The following is a 13,469-nucleotide window of genomic DNA, read 5'->3' as shown; positions in this document are numbered from 1 at the left end:
AATGACCTTCTCCATGCTGCAAACCTTTCTGCAGCCTTGCGAAGCACATGTGGGTCAAGTACGGAAAATGCGGACTAGACATCCTGCAAAAACGACATATGGCAAAACGCATGCGCATTTGGTGGACATACAGCATTAATTATTTTTGCATAGTTGCTATACAAAATGACTGGTTGTCAATTCTAATCAAAATTGTTGCTATGCATGTCCATGATAATGACGTTGATGCATGCTTATTATTATTAACGCCCGCTGTACCAAACTGAATGTTAGGCTGGAAGCAATGGGAAATAATGTGCGAGTTGAGATAAATACAAGAGATGATTCGGACAGCAACATGAACATGATATTCTTATGGCGGCACAGTGAGAATTTTCAGATGGAACTGTTAGCAGGTATACGGTTGATATACAGTGGGTATACGGTTGATATACAGTGGGTATACGGTTGATATACAGTGGGTATACGGTTGATATACAGTGGGTATACGGTTGATACACAGTGGGTATACTGTTGATATACAGTGGGTATACGGTTGATATACAGTGGGTATACGGTTGATATACAGTGGGTATACGGTTGATATACAGTTGATATACAGTGGGTATACGGTTGATATACGGTTGATATACAGTGGGTATACGGTTGATATACAGTGGGTATACGGTTGATATACAGTTGATATACAGTGGGTATACGGTTGATATACGGTTGATATACAGTGGGTATACGGTTGATATACGGTGGGTATACCGTTGATATACAGTGGGTATACGGTTGATATACAGTGGGTATACGGTTGATATACTGTGTGTATACGGTTGATATACGGTTGATATACAGTGGGTATACCATTGATATACGGTGGGTATACCGTTGATATACAGTGGGTATACGGTTGATACACAGTTGGTATACGGTTGATATACAGTGGGTATACGGTTGATATACAGTGGGTATACGGTTGATATACAGTGGGTATACGGTTGACATATAGTGGATGTACACATTTACAGTATCAGTATGAATATATCTAAATGCAGAGAGATGGACATGCAGTATAGTGCAGTTATTTTGTGTACAGTTCAGAGATGGCTTAATGCAGTATAGTGCAATTATTCGGTGTACAGTTCAGAGAGGCTTGATGCGGTGTGCATTATAGAGTGCATAGTCCTTTAGTTTCTATGGGCCAGATGGCCGGTTGGTGAGGGCCACAGCCCAGGGGAAGAAACTTTTCAGGTGGCAAGAGGTTTTGGTCATGAGTGACCTGAACCGCCTGCCAGAGGGGCATTTTTGGAGGTGGGGGAGACCGTGGTGGGAGGGGTCGGCGATTATCTTTCCTGCACACTTCCTTTCCCTGGAGTCGTGCAGGACCTCGATGGAGGGAAGGTTGCAGCCGATGACCCTCTCTGCAAACCGGATAATATGTTGCAGTTTGCCCTTGCAGTGGGCAGATGCAGACGCAGACGCAGACCCCAACCCAAACCAGACGGTGATGGAGGATGTGAGGATGGACTCAACGATTGATGAGTAAAACTGGATCAGGATTGACTGGGAGATTTCTTCAACTGCCGCAAGTAGTACATCCGCTGGTGTGCCTTCTTGGTGACCGCTGTGATGTTGTCAACCCATTTGAGGTTGTGGGAGATGATGGAATTTGAATGATTCAGCCGTGCTAACAGCTGAGCCATCAATCTAGAGGGGGAGAGATGGTGGGGGGTGTTTTTTTAAGTCAAACACAATTTCCACGGTTTTGTCTGTGTTGAGTTCCAGGTTATTGCGACTGCACCAGACCACTAGCCGGTCGTCCTCTCAACGGTACATGGACTGAAGAGTGATGGACAGAGGCAGTGTTGTGAGTATAGAGTGACGGACAGAGGCAGTGTTGTGAGTAAAGAGTGCCCGACAGAGGCAGTGTTGTGAGTAAAGAGTGCCCGACAGAGGCAGTGTTGTGAGTATAGAGTGACGGACAGAGGCAGTGTTGTGAGTATAGAGTGACGGACAGAGGCAGTGTTGTGAGTAAAGAGTGACCGACAGAGGCAGTGTTGTGAGTAAAGAGTGACCGACAGAGGCAGTGTTGTGAGTATAGAGTGACGGACAGAGATAGTGTTGTGAGTAAAGAGTGACCGACAGAGGCAGTGTTGTGAGTAAAGAGTGACCGACAGAGGCAGTGTTGTGAGTAAAGAGTGACCGACAGAGGCAGTGTTGTGCACAACATCGACATGGGAAAGGTTTATTATTTCAACTGGTCAAACATTATAGGAACTCTGGTGATTTTAGGACTTACATCATCCTCACCCCAACCACAAACATATTAGCCTTATTTTCATTTAGGAAATTATGATAGTTAATCTATTTTATCAGGAAATGCAAAACTATACATATATGATGACCCCTCTTGATTTTGGCCCACTATGTGCACATGGTATAAAGACATTGAGACTGATCTGATGTGGCCTTGTAGCTGTTCGACCATGAAATAATAATAATAATAATAATAATAATAATAATAATAATAATAATAATAATATCTTAATGACTGATAGAAATGTGTGGAAGTGGGGAGACATAGATAGCTAAATAAATAGGACAATAAAATAGTCATATTCAATATTTCATATCAACAGATTATGCTTTTACTCCTGAGAAATATACATTGACTGGTCTATTTGGTAGTAGGCCTACCCCCAAACCCAAAGCCAACCCCCAAACCCAAAGCCCAACCCCCAAACCCAAAGCCCAACCCCCAAACCCAAACCCAAAGCCCAACCCCCAAACCCAAACCCAAAGCCCAACCCCCAAACCCAAAGCCCAACCTCCAAACCCAAAGCCCAACCCCCAAACCCAAAGCCCAACACTTAAGACAATAACGTAGTGCATTTGGTCACTTGGAGAAGTGGTTTAAAGACGACATGACTGCAAATAAGTATAAGCATTCTTAAGAGATCAGTACACATTTCCAACAGCCTGTAAATGCACAGGTAGCTTCTACACGTTCCTAATGGATAAAAACATTGTTGCTGATATATTTACTGTATTTCTTTGAGAGACACGTGGAAAACAAACCAGCCTGTTGATGCAACACTAAACTTAAACGTCAACAATTAACATTCCGTCATATTATTATTCAAATAATGCAACAATTTGTTTTACAATCGTTACCGATAAAGCTGCCCTTGATCTGTACATTACATTTAAATGAGGTTTTATAATCACCTGCGATGTTAAAATACTGAAAAGCTGGCTCCGGTATCCCTCTTACCCGTGCAATGCGTCTTTGATAAAACCATAAAGGTATTGTTTGGGTTTTAGCTTGATGTATCATAGAAATCCAATTTAAAAAAACAAGACATACATGTTCAAAGTGAAATTTAGTCTGATATAGTCCATGAAGTGGTAAACCTCTGATATCAGCACAATCATTAGCTGGTCCTGGAAATGTTACTCTGATAACATGAATCTAATACTCTGTTATCATCTCTACCACAGAGTATTAATAATATCGAAAGTATAATACTCTGTATGCATCTCTACCACAGAGCATTAATACTATAGAAAGTATAATACTCTGTATGCATCTCTACCACATAGTATTAATACTATCGAAAGTATAATACTCTGTACCAGAGCACATAGGATAACAACATAAAGCTACACTGTTCATGATTAAACATGACCTCTAACCCTTTACCTTCTCATGCCAAACCAAGGGGGGCACAAATTCAAACTGGACACAAGCTACAGTCCACACAGGCCCAAAACAAGTCCATGCCAACAAAAAAATACATCTCCATTTGACTCAAGTACAAGACGAACGGTAGGCATTCAATGCAAAATAGCAAGTTATTTACGTTTTAAAATAGAGAGTACAAAAATACTTATAGGGATATAGGGGCTATGATATTGGAATTCACTGCAGCTTGCTGTGGAATGTTTAATACGCTCGTCATCATCAGTATTCTTAACGATGGGCTTGTCAGAACTAGGCCCAGGGGCAACCAGGGGCAACCAGTGTAAACGTTCAGATTCATAACTGTTTACTACTGTATACTAGAAAGATATTGACCCCTACCTATATGTACATATCTACCTCAATTACCTCCTACCCCTGCACATCGACTCGGTACTGGTACCCCGTGTATATAGCCAAGTTATCATTGACTCGGTACTGGTACCCTGTGTATATAGCCAAGTTATCAATGATTCGGTACTGGTACCCCGTGTATATAGCCAGGTTATCATTGACTTGGTATTGGTACCCCGTGTATATAGCCAAGTTATCATTGACTCTGTACTGGTACCCCGTGTATATAGCCAAGTTATCACTTACTCGGTACTGGTACCCCGTGTATATAGCCAAGTTATCATTGACTCGGTACTGGTACCCCGTGTATATAGCCAAGTTATCATTGACTCGGTACTGGTACCCCGTGTATATAGCCAAGTTATCATTACTCATTGTGTAACGTATTTATTCTTCTTCTATATTTTTCTCTCTGCATTGTTGGGAAGGACCTGTAAGTAAGCACTGTTAGTCTACACCGGTTGTTTACGAAGCATGATTTGATATTAAAGGCTGGTCTTCAGATAATGTTGTTAGTCTGAGAAAAGTGGGAAAAGTGACTGTTTTAGTGTATGAAGAATATCACTGTCAATCTGAATGATACTCCGGTTGACTTCTCGTTGTAACAGAACCACAAAAGAACCAAATAGAATCGAGCAGTTTAGCATGATGGTAATGACACAGAATTAATTACCACAGAAAAACAACTTTAAACAATGACAGTACATTTACTGCGAGTGCCTATGATCCATGCTGAGACGCCTACACAGCAAATTCTCCAGTGTACGGGTCCACACTTTTCAAAGTTAAATTAACACTTAGTGTAAAGTCTTATTTGCATATTTCCCAGAGTGGCTTGCCTTTCGATTGAATTGTTGAGTTACCACTCATGACTGTATTTGTTAGTGACAGAGACATGGTTGTTGCATTCATTCATTTTCAGTCCTGTGGTCTTCATCAAGTGAGATCCTAAGCGAATGTTATCATTAAAATGTAATTATTTAAGACAATAAAATACATACAGTACCAGCCAAAAGTTTGGACACACCTACTCATTCAAGGGTTTTTCTTTATGTTTACTATTTTCTACATTGTAGAATAATAGTAAAGACATCAAAACTATGAAATAACACATATGGAATCATGTAGTAACCAAAAAAGTGTTAAACAAATCAAAATATATTTTATATTTGAGATTCTTCAAAGTAGCCACCCTTTGCCTTGATGACAGCTTTGCACACGCTTGGCATTCTCTCAACCAGCTTCATGAGGTAGTCACCTGGAGTGCATTTCAATTAACAGGTGTGCCTTGTTAAAAGTTAATTTGTGGAATTTCATTTGTGTTGTGACAAGGTAGGGGTGGTATACAGAAGATAGCCCTATTTGGTAAAAGACCAAGTCCATATTATGGCAAGAACAGCTCAAATAAGCAAAAAGAAATGACAGTCCATCATTACTTCAAGACATGAAGGTCAGTCAATACGGAACATTTCAAGAAATTTGAAAGTTTCTTCAAGTGCAGTCGCAATAACCATCAAGCGCTATGATGAAACTGGCTCTCATGAGGACCACCACAGGAAAGGAAGACCCAGACTTACCTCTGCTGCAGAGGATAAGTTCATTAGAGTTAACTGCACCTCAGATTGCAGCCCAAATAAATACTTCACAGAGTTCAAGTAACAGACACATCTCAGCATCAGCTGTTCAGAGGAGACTGCGTGAATCAGGCCTTCATGGTCGAATTGCTGCAAAAACACCACTACTAAAGGACATCAATAATAAGAAGAGACTTGCTTGGGCCAAGAAACACAAGCAATGGACATTAGACCGGTGGAAATCTGTCCTTTGGTCTGATGAGTCCAAATGTGTGATTTTTGGTTCCAAACGCTGTGTCGCAAAGTAGGTGAATGGATGGTCTCCGCATGTGTGGTTCCCACCATGAAGCATGGAGGAGGAGGTGTGACGGTGTGGGGGTGCTTTGCTGGTGACACTGTCAGTGATTTCAAGGCACACTTAACCAGCATGGCTACCACAGCATTCTGCAGAGATACGCCATCCCATCTGGTTTGCGCTTAGTGGGACTATCATTTGTTTTTCAACAGGACAATGACCCAAAACACACCACCAGGCTGTGTAAGGGCTATTTGACCAAGAAGAGGAGTGATGGAGTGCTGCATCAGATGACCTGGCCTCCACAATCACCCAACCTCAACCCAATTGAGATGGTTTGGGATGAGTTGGACCGCAGAGTGAAGGAAAAGCAGTCAACAAGTGCTCAGCATATGTGGGAACTCCTTCCAGACTGTTGTTCCAGAATGCCAAGAGTGTGCAAAGCTGTCAAGGCAAAGTCGTGGCTACTTTGAAAAATCTAAAATATATTTTGATTTGTTTAACACTTTTTGGGTTACTACATGATTCAATATGTGTTATTTAATAGTTTTGATGTCTTCACTATTATTCTACAATGTAGAAAATAGTCAAAATAAAGAAAAACCCTTGAATGAGTAGGTGTGTCCAAACATTTGACTGGTACTGTATTTCATAAGGCCTTACTTTGAGGGCCTAGTTTTACCCTGATACAGTGGCCTGAAACTCCATATCAGGCCTGCAAGTCACAATATGCTGGCTTGCAAAGTGATGTGTAATTCCTATGGAATCCAGCCAGAGTAGGGATATCCAATTTTTATATTAATTTTTTCACCCGCAACCAGCATTCAGAATGACTGCCAGGGTTGGAAAGACTAAGATATGAGACTACCTAACGCATCTAAACAGGAACGAACATTTCGGTAAAGGGTGCATTAAGGCCAAGTAACAGATTAGTTGAGAAAAATTGATGTTATTTATATTTTAAGGTCCAATGCAGCCGTTTTTATCTCAATATCAAATCATTTCTGGGTAACAATTAAGTACCTTACTGTGATTGTTTTCAATTAAAATGGTCAAAAAGAAAAGAAAAATAGCTTCGTAGCAAAGACCACTTTCTCAAGCAAGAATTTAGCTAGGACTGTCTGGGAGTGGTCTGAGTGGGGAGGGGAAAACTGAAAACTAGTCGTTATTGGCAGAGTGGTTTGGAACTCTCTTATTGGTCTATTAACTCATTTACCGCCTGGTGATGTCACCAGGCAGGCCAAAACCCCATCACACCAAAACAGGCTGAAATTTCAGGCGGTCTTTTCAAACAGCTTTTACACTAAAAGGGCATTATCATTATTTTCACAATTTCACAGTATTATTCCAACCTCATATTTTGGAAATATATATAAAACACAGGAAAATCACATTTTGACTGCACTGAGCCTTTAAGTAGAATAACATTAATGAATCAATGTGCATGCAAAAAACATAGGTATTTAAACAAACAATACTCAAAATCAACCTGCAATAGAGCATGCTGGGAAATATGATAATGATGGGCGTGGTTTTGGTTCAACTCTGGTTATTAACACCAACACTGGGGTTCTTTAAATCTTTACAGTGTTAATTTAACTCCTGAATCAACACTAGAAATGTTACACTGAAAAATCAACACTAGTTAACACTGGCTTATTTGCTGTGTAGAGAAACATAAAGGCTTGTATCTAATATGTAAATCGACAAATGTACCATGAATACCCATAAATTGAAATAGCAACTCCGAGCTCTTGCGGCCATCAACACAGATGCTAGTGCAAAGGTAAAGCAGTGCTTTAGTTCATGTTGCATTGGTTATAGGTCATAACAGTTGGAGCCTTGGCTTGGTTCTGAGTTGTATAGTTCAGACAGTTGGCCAGCAACTTGAGTCTCTAGTATATTCTAGAGAGAGAGCAAGGCTTGTCCAGTCTGTGAGCTACACACGTCCACGAGCTCAGAGTGAAACGTGCACAAACTCAGAGTCAGTTCAGTATGCCTGTCCACAGGGATATGACGGATAGAGAGAAAGAGATTAAAGAAGGAACGAGACCCACACAAGAACACACAGAGGCAGAAACAGACAGGGAAAGGTGCATTAGTGGCAGTTTGTATGCAACGCTCCAAAACGATAGTGCTCCATCCAACTGTCATCAATTAGCCATTGTCCAATCGTTCAAAAGCTTGTTACTTAGTATCGCCCACTCCTAGAACATGTTGCTGAGCCATCGTCCAATCCTGGAGTTTGTTACTGAACAACTGTCAAATGCTAGAGTGTATTACTGAACATGGGGCCAATGCTAGAGTTTTTTACTGAGCATCGTCCAATCCTTGGGCCGGTTGCAACGGGGTCGTAAGTGGGTCGTTATCTACGTCTGACGTAAAATGCACTCTAACCCCGGACCTAAAGATTATACCTGTTGCACCACCTGGTCGTAAGCCCGTCTATGAGCTACGACTGGGCGTAGATTCTACACCTAGTAGGGAACAGGCGTAGGGTTAAATTGGGAATATTTATATTTTCAAAAGGATATGAGTCTCGTGTTCATATTTTACAACCTCTGCAGGCTTTTGGAGTTACATTTACATTTTAGTCATTTAGCAGACGCTCTTATCCAGAGCGACTTACAGTTAGTGAGTGCATACATAATTTTTTTATTTTTCATACTGGCCCCTTGTGGGAATCGAACCCACAACCCTGGCGTTGCAAACGCCATGCTCTACCAACTGAGCTACATCCCTGCCTATGCGTGAGTCAATAGCAACATAATACACTTGATTATGCTACATTATAGCATGCTAAATGTTTCTAATCAGTGATAGATTAGCAAACGAATAGATGAAATATACCACCACCACCTATTTGCCAGAGATCAAACAGCCAAATATATTCACTGACAGAGGTTCAGTGAAACAAAATCACTTTGATTGATTATCAGACAAGTCGAGGGATTTTGATCAGGATGATATAGGCTAGCGTACGTGAGTGAAGAGAAAAATAATTAACTTGTTATACTAGACTAGCAAAATGTTCTGATCAGTGTTAAATGAGCAAACTAGACTAGATTAGCATCATGAGCACTCACCTCAATTTAGCTAACATTTCCAAGCCTAACTAAATATCCAAACGGAGATTCAGTGAAAACAAAAATCTGACATTGACTGATTTATCAAGACGAGTCCCCATGCTTGTCTCAAAGCAGCACGATGGCGCTGACCCAATCAAAACAGTGCTGAAATCATAGTTGACCACATGCGGCTTTTGCTTTAAATTATTTTAAACAGTTGGATGACTTTGGGACTTTCAGTAAGCAACAATGTGATGCCTTCAATGGCATTAGACTATTTTATTCCAGTATGTTGGTCATTCAGTGATATTTATTCCCACGGTAATCCTCTATGGATCCTTCCAGTTCTGGTTAAGAAAACATGCATGCATAGTGGTGGGCTTTGCGAAGTGATGGCGAAGTGACATGCCTCGCAAAGTTTAGAACCGCCATGAGGATGGTGACAGCCTACGAACGGGTGCTGCCTAGCAACCATCATTTTGAAGCATCAAATCTCATGAACATGCATTGCTTACGCCTGACCTTTTTTATGCCCAACTGGTGCAACTGGCCCCTGGAGCACCTTGCCAAACCATCATCCAATCCTAGAGCGTGTTACTGATTATCATCCAATCCTAGAGCGTGTTACTGATTATCATCCAATCCTAGAGCGTGCTGCTGAGGATCTCTGACACCTGTGTGTTTGTTTGGTTGTCTGAGTCCACATCCTGGGCTGTCGCTCCTTCATATCACTCCTCTCCTGACCCCTCCTCTGTGACAACCACCGTCACCCCTGCCCCTCTCTCCTCCCCTCTCTCCAGCCCTCCCTTCCCCTCCATACCTCTCTCCTCCTCTCCGCAGCCCCTGTTCTCAGGCAATGTTTCCTTACACGGTTCCACAAAGATCCTCCTGACATGGGGCCTGGGCTCCCTCTGTCCCCCACTCCCGCCCTCCAGGACACAGGAAGCATGACTAACATATGTCTCCCCCTGAGGGGATGGGAAATCCAGGGGCAGGTCTGGGTCCCTCTGCCTGGTATAGACCCTCTCAGACAGGGACCCAGTGTGGCTGTCGCTGTGGCCCCTCAACCAGCGCTGGGGCCCACTGAAGTAGCCCTGCTGGGCCCCAGCGGCCCCGTGGCTCCGGGACAGCAGCTTCCGCTTGGTTGGGGGGTTGGCTAGAGGCCGCAGGGGTGTGGAGGAGTGCTGGTCCTGGGTCGTTTTGGAGAGGGAGAGACCCTCCAGGGTTTTGGTGCAGGAAAGGGTGGTCTCGGGGAGGATGAGGGCGGGGGAGAGGGGTGGGGCGGAGGATAGGGGGAAGGCGGGGGAGAGGAGTGGGCCTGGGGAGAGGGGGAAGGCGGGGGAGAGAGGGAGGTCTTTGGGCTGGCAGATGCTGTACCTGAAAAAAAAAAAAAAAGATCCATTAGGTTCTATTCAAGGCTCTGTCAAAAAGACAAAACATTAGATAGTAGAGGAAAGGAGAGAGGGGGAACAGGGATACATCTTTCGCAACAAAGGGATACATATTCCGCTTGGTTGGGGGGTTGGCTAGAGGCCGCAGGGGTGTGGAGGAGTGCTGGTCCTGGGTCGTTTTGGAGAGGGAGAGACCCTCCAGGGTTTTGGTGCAGGAAAAGGTGGTCTCGGGGAGGATGAGGGCGGGGGAGAGGGGTGGGGCGGAGGATAGGGGGAAGGCGGGGGAGAGGAGTGGGCCTGGGGAGAGGGGGAAGGCGGGGGAGAGAGGGAGGTCTTTGGGCTGGCAGATGCTGTACCTGAAAAAAAAAAAAAAAGATCCATTAGGTTCTATTCAAGGCTCTGTCAAAAAGACAAAACATTAGATAGTAGAGGAAAGGAGAGAGGGGGAACAGGGATACATATTTCGCAACAAAGCCTCCTTCACTCATGCTGCCAAACATGCCCTCGTAAAACGGACTATCCTACCGATCCTTGACTTCGGCGATGTCATTTACAAAATAGCCTCCAACACTCTACTCAGCAAATTGGATGTAGTCTATCACAGTGCCATCCGTTTTGTCTCCAAAGCCCCATACGCTACCCACCACTGTGACCTGTACGCTCTTGTTGGCTGGTCCTCACTACATGTTCGTCGTCAAACCCACTGGCTCCAGGCCATCTATAAATCACTGCTAGGCAAATCCCCGCCTTATCTTAGCTCATTGGTCACCATAGCAGCACCCACCCGTAGTCTGCGCTCCAGCAGGTATATCTCACTGGTCATTCCCAAAGCCAACACCTCCTTTGGCCGCCATTCCTTCCAGTTCTCTGCTGCCAATGACTGGAACGAATTGCAAAAATCTCTGAAGCTGGAGACTCTTATCTCCCTCACTAACTTTAAGCATCAGTTGTCAGAGCACCTTACCGATCACTGCACCTGTACACAGCCCATCTGAAATTAGCCCACCCAACTACCTCATCCCTATATTGTTATTTATTTTGCTCTTTTGCACCCCAGTATCTCTATTAGCACATAATCTCTTGCACATCTAGCATTCCAGTGTTAATACTATTGTAATTATTTTGCACTATAGCCTATTTATTGCCTTACCTCCATAACTTGCTACATTTGCACACACTGTATATATATTTTCTGTTGTATTTTTGACTTTATGTTTTTTACCCCATATGTAACTCTGTGTTGTTTTTATCGCACTGCTTTGCTTTATCTTGGCCAGGTCGCAGTTGTAAATGAGAACTTGTTCTCAACTGGCTTACCTGGTTAAATAAAGGTGAAATAAAAAAATAAAATAAAATAAAAGGGGGGACAGAGACATATCTTTGGAGAGTGAGGGACAGGGATACATCTTTGGAGAGAGGGGGACAGGGACACATCTTTGGAGAGAGGGGGGACAGGGACACATCTTTGGAGAGTGAGGGACAGGGACACATCTTTGGAGAGAGGGGGACAGGGACACATCTTTGGAGAGAGGGGGACAGGGACACATCTTTGGAGAGAGGGGGGACAGGGACACATCTTTGGAGAGTGAGGGACAGGGGCACATCTTTGGAGAGTGAGGGACAGGGACACATCTTTGGAGAGTGAGGGACAGGGAAAGGCAGGGCTGGGTGAGAAGAGGTTGACAGGAAGAGGTTTATGGGGACACAAGTGGCAGCTCTTTAGGGTAGCAGCTCTATCTTTAGCTGAGCTTGGGTGTTGGGGTCAGGGTTAGAGGTCATTATCTACCTGAGCTCGTGTATCTGCAGTACGTCAGGGTCAGGGGTTAAAGGTCATTATCTACCTGAGCTCGTGTATCTGCAGTACGTCAGGGTCAGGGGTTAAAGGTCATTATCTACCTGAGCTCGTGTATCTGCAGTATGTCAGGGTCAGGGGTTAAAGGTCATTATCTACCTGAGCTCGTGTATCTGCAGTACGTCAGGGTCAGGGGTTAAAGGTCATTATCTACCTGAGCTCGTGTATCTGCAGTACGTCAGGGTCAGGGGTTAAAGGTCATTATCTACCTGAGCTCGTGTATCTGCAGTACGTCAGGGTCAGGGGTTAAAGGTCATTATCTACCTGAGCTCGTGTATCTGCAGTACGTCAGGGTCAGGGGTTAAAGGTCATTATCTACCTGAGCTCGTGTATCTGCAGTACGTCAGGGTCAGGGGTTAAAGGTCATTATCTACCTGAGCTCGTGTATCTGCAGTACGTCAGGGTCAGGGGTTAAAGGTCATTATCTACCTGAGCTCGTGTATCTGCAGTACGTCAGGGTCAGGGGTTAAAGGTCATTATCTACCTGAGCTCGTGTATCTGCAGTACGTCAGGGTCAGGGGTTAAAGGTCATTATCTACCTGAGCTCGTGTATCTGCAGTACGTCAGGGTCAGGGGTTAAAGGTCATTATCTACCTGAGCTCGTGTATCTGCAGTACGTCAGGGTCAGGGGTTAAAGGTCATTATCTACCTGAGCTCGTGTATCTGCAGTACGTCAGGGTCAGGGGTTAAAGGTGGTACCTAAGCTCGTGTATCTGCAGTACGTCAGGGTTAGGGTCAGGGTTAGAGGTCGTTATCGTACCTTAACTCGTGTATCTGCAGTACGTCGGGAGCGCTGCCTCCCAGGGCGTGCACAGCCTGCTGGGATAGGTCCTGTTGGGGAGAGTAGAGCAGGTACTGCTCGCGGGGGGACAAGGCCTCGCTGGAGTCATAGTCGCTGTCTGTTGGCAGGAACACCTCTGAACAACCGTCCTCATCTGACCCAAGTTGGGAGTCTGAGGGAGGAAACAGACAGACGGGTCAGAAACACCCCATTGGGCACAGACTTCAATTTAATGTCTATTCCACGTTTGTTCAACGTAATTCCATTGAAATGACGTGGAAACAACATTGATTCAACCAGTGTGTGCTCAGTGGGACACATACAGTCCATGTACAACATAGTGGTCCTCTGTAGCTCAGCTGGTAGAGCACGGCGCTTGTAACGCCAAGGTAGTGGGTTCGATCCCCAGGACCACCCATACACA

The 13,469-nt window shown here is 44.0% G+C and overlaps 1 protein-coding gene across 1 annotated transcript in view; it reads right to left on the bottom strand.

Annotated features, from left to right (window-relative positions):
- Positions 1 to 1,182: 1,182 nt before the first annotated feature.
- The window catches only part of LOC311100913 (ankyrin repeat and fibronectin type-III domain-containing protein 1-like), a gene marked incomplete at both ends in the record, with an annotated part of 97,873 nt that continues 85,586 nt past the window's right edge, over positions 1,183 to 13,469 (bottom strand). Inside the window, 4 exons of the mRNA XM_084141897.1 lie at positions 1,183 to 1,409; positions 9,842 to 10,398; positions 10,523 to 10,768; positions 13,025 to 13,217. Of these exons, the coding sequence (XP_083998023.1) occupies positions 1,183 to 1,409; positions 9,842 to 10,398; positions 10,523 to 10,768; positions 13,025 to 13,217 (1,223 nt within the window). The remainder of the gene's footprint in view (positions 1,410 to 9,841; positions 10,399 to 10,522; positions 10,769 to 13,024; positions 13,218 to 13,469) is intronic.

Source organism: Coregonus lavaretus (genome assembly GCF_964263955.1).
Source record: "Coregonus lavaretus genome assembly, chromosome: 25".
Lineage (NCBI taxonomy): Eukaryota > Metazoa > Chordata > Actinopteri > Salmoniformes > Salmonidae > Coregonus > Coregonus lavaretus.
The sequence above is the reverse complement of the archived record's forward strand: the minus strand, read 5'-3'. Positions and strand labels throughout refer to the sequence as shown.